The sequence below is a fragment of the Alligator sinensis genome, unplaced genomic scaffold (genome assembly GCF_000455745.1).
Source record: "Alligator sinensis unplaced genomic scaffold, ASM45574v1 scaffold528_1, whole genome shotgun sequence".
NCBI lineage: Eukaryota > Metazoa > Chordata > Crocodylia > Alligatoridae > Alligator > Alligator sinensis.
This window is the reverse complement of record NW_005841846.1, coordinates 5,744,569-5,754,129: the sequence shown is the minus strand read 5'-3', so window position 1 is coordinate 5,754,129 and position 9,561 is coordinate 5,744,569. Positions and strand designations below refer to the sequence as shown.

General features: G+C 44.3%; 1 protein-coding gene across 2 annotated transcripts in view; it reads right to left on the bottom strand.

Annotated features, from left to right (window-relative positions):
- The window catches only part of CFAP97 (cilia and flagella associated protein 97), a 41,729-nt gene that overhangs the window by 24,095 nt on the left and 8,073 nt on the right, over positions 1 to 9,561 (bottom strand). For both annotated transcript variants that reach the window (XM_014521689.2, XM_014521690.2), the window contains exons 2-3: positions 1,524 to 2,405; positions 1,351 to 1,422 (exon numbers count right to left, since the gene is read on the bottom strand). In XM_014521689.2, coding sequence (XP_014377175.1) covers positions 1,351 to 1,422; positions 1,524 to 2,373 — 922 coding nt within the window. In that variant the 5' untranslated portion in view covers positions 2,374 to 2,405. The remainder of the gene's footprint in view (positions 1 to 1,350; positions 1,423 to 1,523; positions 2,406 to 9,561) is intronic.

Here is a 9,561-nt window from a genome sequence, read left to right as displayed (position 1 = left end):
CCCCCCCCCCCCGCAAGCAACCGGCTGGGGGGGGGGGGGGGCACGCACACGTGCATGCACATGCTCAGCCCACCCCCTGCCCTTCCCCAGCCCAGGATCACAAGAGGCTCTGGGATCAACGGGTCAATCCCAATTGACTGGTTGGTGACCACTGACAGGGATTAGCAGACTTTTTTTTTTTTTTTTTTTTTTTTTTAAAATCAAGATAGCCTGCTTTGATCATTGGTTCAGTTTTTCTTGCTTTCAATGTAGTCTCCAAAAGATAACACTGTTATTTCCTTTTATAGATGTTAAATTTACATTAAAGATACATTTTAAGGATTTCTTATTATGGGCTAATCCTACAAGATTCAAAGTGCATTACATGTTGAGGGTGCTCATACCACTATCACAGCTTAAAACTACATTGTTGTTCCTTCTACAACATCAGAACCATCAGCTCTAAGAACAAGCAAAAGCACAATATGTAGAGAGGTAAGTCAAGGTCTTGATGCAATTATGTCAATTTCTTTCCACCTTAAAATGAGAAGGTCTTTTAAAATGAGAACACTATTAGCCCACACATCTCACTGCAAAATAATACCTGACCACAAGAGGAAAAGCAGACAGAAACCACTGGACAAAAATCTGCTAGGCTCCATATGGACATAAACATGGATCAGCCAATGCCCTCCATCTCACTGAGGATTATGAAGAATAGAACGGTGAGACAGACACAGAACTCTCTTATACCTATTCCAATAACAGTAAAGACATTTCATAAACCTGATGAGGAAAAGCTAATTCAATTCTCTTGCCAAAGCTATTTTTATAGATGTTTTCATGATATTACTATATTTTAACGTAGAAATGTAATTAGTTATTTAAAATTAATTTTGTTTAGTTAATCACAAGGGTACAAAAAGTTCAAATGCACGTGTATATTTGCATTCTAATTTACAGTACTGGGTAGTTTTTGCTGGCCTTTTAAAGTCTCAATTATCTATACTTTGACATATATCTTATTGGAAGTGTTTCTGTTTTTAAAGACAATTACTAGTATTTGCTATTTAACGCATCATGGCTTAACAAATTCAAGTATAATTATAATAGATATGTGAGGACATCAAAATTTTATTATGGGATTTATGACATCCTCATTTATCACCTTTACCCTTAAGAGTTTGTTATGGGAGCAACTCCAATACTCCACTCCTGTCAGAGTGGTCTTTACATTCACATACATAAAAACTCAAAGCAACTTTAAAATTGGTACTGGTTGGGCTGAGCCCAGGTTTAAAAGATAAGTGTATATAAAACCCACTCATTAACTACGTAGATAAATTAGTAAATATTAAAAAGAAAAATCACCTTTCAAAAGCTGATTCAAGTCCATAGCATCATGCAAAACCTTTCGATTATATCTGCGATCAATCTCGGAATCTAGTAAAAAAGATACAGGTGTCAGACTGCGTTTCATTTTTGTCCCTCTAGTTTCGTAGGCTCTACAAATTTTGTACTGTATTTAAATCTCTCAAAATTACCATATAGTTCTTGGCTCACATTTTCCTGTCGTTTTATTTTCAGTTTCTTGTCATTTGATGCTGCAAGTTCAAAAGACTGGATAGGACTGATGTCTGGTGTTGACAGAGGAGTAACGTCAGTCACTGTATCTTCAGACTCCTCCGTGTAGTCACCAAGCTTCGGTTTTAATTCCACTGATTTTATTCCTGATCTGAACTTTTGCCGTGGAGACAGAAGAGCCAAGGTACACGTATTTCTCTTTGAAGAGGAGTGGGATGAATCTGATATGCAGCTGTCAGAATCTGTATCCGAACAATCTGTATCTGAACTTGAGGAGGAGGAGGAAGAGAAGGAGGAAGAGGAAGAGGAGCTGATATTGGTATATTTTTTGTTAACTTTCTTTATGCCGCTAGACTGCTTTGCCGACTTAGGTCTAACCCTTTGTTTTTTGCCATCATCACTACTATCCTCTTCATCTGTGTAATAGTCTTCTTCACCTTCTTTAACTATTTTGGGGATTCCAGCTGGAACATTTTCCTGTATTCTACTTGTTGTAGATATTCTCCCAGAGGTACCTGCATTCTCTGAATCAGGAGAAAGTGACAATGAAGAAGCATTCCCAGGATGGACAGTGTTGCCATCTACGCACTGCTCCTTTAGCAAAGCTCTCTGTTTCTCTTCACTTTCCTCATTAGGACAGGAGTCTTCTCTTGATTTGGTTTCTGATGACAAGTCTGATGATGCTACACGTGTACCTACTTTTCCTATGAGCTCACTATTTTCTTTATCTTTCTTTGGTGCTTCTTCAAAATCACTATCAAAGAATGAATGGTCCACTTCACCCTCTGACACATCTTCATATCGGTCCATTTCAAAATTATTTTAGTGTCTAAAATCTGGTCCTACAAATGAAAGAAAGGATTTTCAAAAATTTACAAAAAACACATGAAAGCATACCGTGAGTATTAAATTCTATTATATTTCTATTTAAGTAATAATGTGAACCATGGTACTGCTCTACAGTTAAATATGCCACAATGGCTCACTATACACCTTTTTCACCTACCGTATGATTTCTAGATACGAAACCAAGATATTTTGATTTAACAACATACGTTGTCACTATTAAGCTAATGTGGCTTTTTCTCTTTTTTTCCTCCCTTTAAGCTAAAATAAAATTCTTCTAACATTTTTTTGTAGTTAAAAAGACATTTTCATTATGATTGAAAGGACTGACTTTTTATCCCACCAACTCTGGAACTATCTTGTTGCAATAATTTTAGACATTGTAGTTAGAGAATAAAATACCCAATGCACACATGGCAGTCACATTTCAGCTGCCAGTGGGGACCTCCAGCTCAAGGCTCCCTATCTTATCTTGTAACACACAAATCTCCTCTGTGAATCAGACAAAAACTCACTCTCACCACTGAGTTATACACAGACTAACTAATAAAACTAAAACAAATTCTGTTGGCATTTTTTGCTGCTGACAACTGGTTATACATAAGCACTGTTAGAACTGGATGTTATTAAGTTTGACTCAGCACTAAAAAGAAAACCCAACTAGTCCCCTGCTTCATATGCTTTTTGATTCGCTGTTCCTCAGGGCCTATTGTTCTCAGCTCTCTTCACACTTTTCAGCTTCTGTGAAGCTTCAGAGTTTTAAATCATGAATTCCCATATGCAGAGATGGATTACATGAAACGTATGAACTTATGACTTAAATGCATGAACTTGTGGGGGATGGAGGGATCCATCTGCTGACCTGACCTGTTATCTCAGGAAGTCTGCTGCTTGCCCAAAGCCCAAATCCAAGATGTCACAGAGGTATTACAGAGACTCATCTGGCCCTCTGACTATTACCTCATGTTGCTCATCCATGTGGGCACCAATGATACTGCCAGGGGAGACCCTGAGCAGATCAAAAGCGACTACAAGGCTCTGGGTGCAAGGGTGAAGGGGACAGGAGTTCAGGTGGTGTTCTCTTTGATCCTTCCAGTCAGGGGAAAGGGCCTGGGCAGGAGTGGGTACATCCTGCAGATCAATGCCTGGCTGCATAGGTTGTGTCGCCAGCAGGGCTTTGCCTTCTTTGACCATGGGACGATGTTTCAAGAAGATTGCTGGGAAGAGATGGGACCTACCTGACAAAGAGAAGCAAGAGCATCTTCGCAGACAGGCTGGCTAACCTAGTGAGGAGGGATTTAAACTAGGTTCACTGTGGGATGGACACCAAAGCCCTGATATAAGTGGGTGACCTGGAGAAAGCAACAAGCAGGAAGGGGCAACAGGGGAGGTGTTCTCATTCTTCAGGAGAAATGCCTATACACGAATGCATAGAGCCTGAGAAACAAGCAGGAAAAACTGGAAGTTCTTGCAAAGTCACAAAACTATGATGTGATTGGAATAACAGACTTGGTGGGAGTTCGCATGACTGGAGCTCTGTCATGGATGGGTTCAAACTATTCAGGAACAGCAGATAGGGGAGAAGAGGAGGAGGAGTCGCACTTCATGTAAAAGAGCCACGATTGCTCAGAGCTCCAGTATGAAACTGGAGACAGGCCTGTTGAAAATCTCTTGGTTAAGGTCAGAAGAGAGAACAACAAGGGTGATGTTGTGGTGGAGGTCTTCTATAGACCACACCAGAAGGATGTGGTGGATAAGGCTTTCTTCAAACAGCTAGCGAAAGCTTTCCCATCAGAGGCCCTGGTTTTCACGGGGGACTTCAATCACCCTGACATCTGCTGGGAGGGCAATACAGCAGTTTGCAGGCAATCCAGGAAGCTTCTAGAGAGTGTTGGGGACAAGTATTTGGTGCAAGTGCTGAAGTAACCAACTAGAGGCCGTGCTCTTCTTGACCTACTGCTCACAAACACGGAAGAATTGGTGGAGTGTACTAGTAGATGGCAACTTGGGCAGCAGCAACCACAAGATGATTGAGTTCAGGATCCTGAGGAGAAGTAGGATGGAGAGTAGCAAAGTAGGGACCCTGGACATCAGAAAAGCAGACTTTGACTCACTCAGGAAATTCATGGGCAGGATCCCCTGGGAAGCCAAAATGAGGGGGAGAGGAGTCCAGCAGAGCCGGCTGTACTTTAAAGAAGCCTTACGGAGAGTGCAGGAACAAACCATCCTGATGTGCAGGAAGACCAGCAAGCATGGCAGAAGACCAGTTTGGCTTAGCAGGGAACTCTTCAGTAAACTAAATTACAAAAAGGAAGCTTATAAGAAGTGGAAACGTAAGCAAACAACTAGGGAGGAGTATGAGAGTACTGTTCTGGCATGCAGGGATGAAGTCAGGAAGGCCAACATGCAACTGGAGTTGCAGTTAGCAAGGCATGTGAAGGGTAACAAGAAGTTTCCACAAGTATGTCAGTAACAAGAGGAAGATCAGGGAAAGTGTGGGTCCCTTACTGAATGGGGGAGGCAACCAAGTGACAGAGGACACAGGAAAAGGTGAAGTGCTCAATAACTTCTTCACCTCAGTGTTCACAGGCAAGGTCTGTTCCCAGTCTACTGCACCTGGCAGTACAGTTTGGGGAGGAGGTGCTCAGCCAATAGTGGCAAAAGAACAGATTAGGGACTATTAAGAAAAGCTGGACATACACAAGTCCATGGGGCTGGGTGGAATGCACCCAAGGGTGCTGAGGGAGTTGACTGATGTGACTGCAGAGCCATTGGCCATCATCTTCGAAAACTCATGGCTATCAGGAGAGGTCCCAGATGACTGGAAAAGGGTGCCCATATTTAAGAAAGTGGAAAAGGAAGATCCAGGGAGCTACACATTAGTCAGACTCACCTCAGTCCTTGGAAAAATCATGGAGCAGATCCTCAAGGAACCCATTTCTAAGCTCGTCGAGAAGGCGATTAGGAACAGTCAACACGGATTCACCAAGTGCAAATCACGCCTTACCAACCTGATTGCCTTCTATGATGAGATGACTGGCTCTGTGGTTGCAGGGAGACCAGTGGATGTGGTATACCTTGATTTTAGCAAGGCTTTTGATGCGGTCTCCCACAACGTTCTCACAGGCAAGCTAAAGAAATACAGGCTGGATGAATGGACAGCAAGGTGGATAGAAAACTGGCTGGAGCATCAGGCTCAGAGGCTCAATATCTAGTTGGCAGCTGGTATCAAGTGGAGTGCCCCCAGGGTTGGTTGAGAGGCCTGTTTTGTTCAATATTCTCATCAGTGACCTGGAAGATGGCACAGAGTGCACCCTCAACAAGTTTGCAGATGACACCAAGCTGGAGGGAGCAGAAGATACACTGGAGGGGAAGGCTAGGATTCAGAGAGACCTACACCAACTGGAGGACTGGGCCAAAAGAAATCTCATGAGGTTCAAACAAGGACAAATGCCAAGTCCTGCACTTAGGATGGAAGAATCCCATGCACCAGTACAGGCTGGGGGTTGACTGGTTGGGGAGCAGCGCTGCAGAAAAGGACTTGGGGGTTACAGTGGACAATAAACTGAATATAAGCCAAGTCTGGCCTGTTGCCAAGAAGGCCAACGGCATACTGGGCTACATTGGTAGAAAGCATTGGCAACAGGTCAAGGGAAGTAATTATTCCCCTCTAGTCAGCACTAGTGAGACCACATCTGGAGTACTATGGTCAGTTTTGGGCCCCTAGTACAGAAAGGACATGGGCAAATTGGAGAGTCCACTGGAGGGCAATGGAAGTGGTGAGGGCACTGGGGCACATGACTTCTGAGTAGAGGCTGAGGGAACTGGGCTTGTTTAGTCTAGAGAAAAAACTGTGAGGGGATTTAATAGCAGTCTTCAACTACCTGAAGGTGGGTTTGAAAGATGATGGAGCCAAACTGTTCTCAGCAGTGGCAGATGACAGAACGAGGAGCAATGGTCTCAAGTTGCAGGAAGAGAAGTTTAGGTTAGAAAATTCTTCCTGACATCTCACTAGGAGGGTAGTAAAACACTAGAACAAGTTACCCAGAAAAATGGTGTAATCTCTATCCTTGGAGGTTTTTAAGGAACAGCTAGACAAAGCCTTGGTTGGGATGACCTAGTTGGGTATGGTCTTCCTTTGAGCATGGGGTCGGACTAGATGTGATGTCCTGAGGTCCCTTCCAACACTAATTTTCTATGAATTGGAGCATCAAGAAATCGGAGATTTTGCTGTGATTCTAAAGCCCGCAAAACCAAGACAGCTATGGGAGACCCAGTAAGCCAGACAAGCCCCCTAAACTTTTCAAGATCTGCAAAGCAAATAAGAAGCAGGGGGGAGGCTGTGGAGCAATTAAAAAAAAGTTTGAAAAAGAGCTGAACTCCTCCCAGAGCATTAGAAATAAGGACCACAATCAGGACAAAACATTAAACCACTATATCGACTGCAGGAGTTTTGCTCATATGCATTTTTTTCTACATACCCTAGCTTCAAGCATCTCCTGCAATCTCATTTATTAGACCAACTAGATTTCTGCAAAAATTTTCTTTAATTGCAATTAAACAATTTTTTTGCAAAAATCTAGTTGGTCTAATAAAAGATGTCAACTCTACTATGAGTTCCAATTCCTTTTGCCTCTAGACCAATATGGCTACAACCTGGATACCCTCATGCAATCTATGACCCCAGCTCCCGTATGTATTCTTAAAAAAGAAATGTAATGGCAAAACACTTCAGTATATTAACAACTTCATAAATAAATATTTAAAACATGAAAAGCGATAGCTACTTTATGTTTAATAAATATTTAAAAAACAGGATATGTAAAAGCTCATATTCAATAGTCCCAAAACAACTTGAATTGAGATTCCTTTTTATTTACAGACAGCTTTCATATGATAGATGCCCATCTTGCTGGGGTCATCTGACCCCAGCATTCTTTCCTGCCCACATGCAGGGGGACCGAACCCGATGATTTATAAGGTCCCTTCCAGCCCCTAACTATTAAGAAATTATAAAGATACTGAATCACCTGTTTAAGACTTAGTTGCATGTGAGATGCATGATAATCTTTATTAAAAAAATATATATATATACACATGTAATAAGTACAGTGGCATAATTTAAATTTTAAAACTTTACCCAGTAGAGAAAGAAGACAGACATATGCTACATGTGTGCATGTAAATAAATCGGCAGTTCTCAAACTTTCTAGACTTGAGGCACTCCTTAGAAAGTGCTAGCTCTTAGCTTTTTCTTGTTTTTTTGAATACAGAAAAAAAGAGAGCAATTCTTCTGTTGCAAAGAACTCAGAAAGACCACATGCCAAATGTTTTTGACATTACAGATTCCTAACTGAAACCTCCAGGTTGATTCTGCAAATCAGGCATAGGGGTTTGCATGCTGAGCTGTGCTAATATTACATAGCATCCTTAAAAGTATTTTGCAGTACCCTGGTTAAGAACCACTGGAACAGATCAATAACGAAGAGAAGGTGAACGAGAATGAGAGACAGGGAGTGCACACACATACATATCTCGTGATCTGCTCAAGCAAACAACACTTTATCCAGATTTTGGGGGTCTTTTTGTTTTTTAAGCAGTCTGGAATAACAGGAAGAACAAAGTTCAAAATACTGGAATTGAGGACATTTCTTTTCCAGTCGATGGGCTGGGATCTGGCCCATCAAGTAATTGGACCCAGCCTGTGGGCTGGCACCCACCAATTAACTGCATGTAGCCCGGGGCAGCCCATGCCACACCCCTATCTGCACCCCTGGCACCAGCCAGTACACACAGCTTCCCAGCAGGGCTGCTCCCAGCATGCAGGCAGTCAGCTGGGTACAGCTCAGCTCCCCCTGCCTCCAGTGGCTCCTCCTCGTCCTCCTGCTCCGCCACTCAGTGCTGGAAAATGGTGGCAGTGGCCAGGGAGAAAGGTGCAGAGCACCACGTGCCCAGCCAGGCAGTGGGAGCTGTAGCTGAGAAGTTCCTGCCCCAGCATGTGGGTCTCCAGCTCCATGTCACCTTCTACCCACTCCACCCACCCAGCACAATGAGCAGTCAGCTGTGCGTAGCCAAGTGGGTGGAAGACAACCAGGAGCTGGAGCTCCATACGCTGGGGCAGGAGCTGCCCAGATGCAGCTTCCCTCTGTCTGGCTGGGCACATGGTGCCCAGCATATCCCAAAGACTGCTGCTGCTTCCCAGTGCCACCTGCTGCCTAGAGCAGTGGAGCAAGAGGAGGAAAAGGAGTCACTGGAGAGGGGGGGAGCTGAGCAGTATCCGGGCAGCTGCAGCCACACTGTGAGCAGCTCCACTGAGAAGCTGTGCACACTGGACAGGACTAGGGCCAGGACCAGGTGGGAGCATAGCACAGGCTGCCCCAGGTGGGACCTGGCCCCATGCAGAGCACCATGGGGGCAGCCCTGGGCCAGATGGCGGGTAAAAAGGGGGCAGGGAGGACTGCACTTTCACCGCACTGCCTGGACAACCTCTGCTGCACACCCCCGCAGCTGGCTCCCCAGACCTAGCGTGCAGGCAGACCCCCACCCACACAATATACAAAAGTAAGACTTTATTGCCAGCTTTTATGTAATCAACTTACATACAGTACTCAAAAAAATATAAATCAGGACAAAAATTATTTTTTGAAATAAAATGTTACTATAGATGTTCAATTTTTAGTCTGATTTATTAACAAGTTATTGATAAAAAAAATCTTCTAAAACAGGGGTGGGCAAAATACACCCTGTGTGGCCGGTAAGGCCATTCTATCCGGCCTGCGGGGCCACTAAAAAAAAATGTAGAAAGTTAATATTTCTCTGCCCTTGGTTCCTGTAAAAAATGACAGCAACCAAGGGCACTAGGACCCAGGAGAAGCCTGGTGGGCTCCAACAACAGCAGGGCCAGGCAGGCCCTGGCCCCTAGCCAGAAGCACATGGCTGCCCCAGTGCAGGAAGCTCAGGTAAGTGGGGGGGAACCCCAGGCAGGGAAGGAGCGAGCACAGGGTGGGGGGGGGGGAAGCAGCCCCTCCCCACCCACGCCCGGTGCCCCATGCTGCAGCTGCTCGCAGCCCAGGTGGGGCTGCCTGTGCCCACTCGACAGCCCCATGAAGGTTGTGAGCGCCTGCAGCGTGGGGCACCAGGCATGGGGCGGGG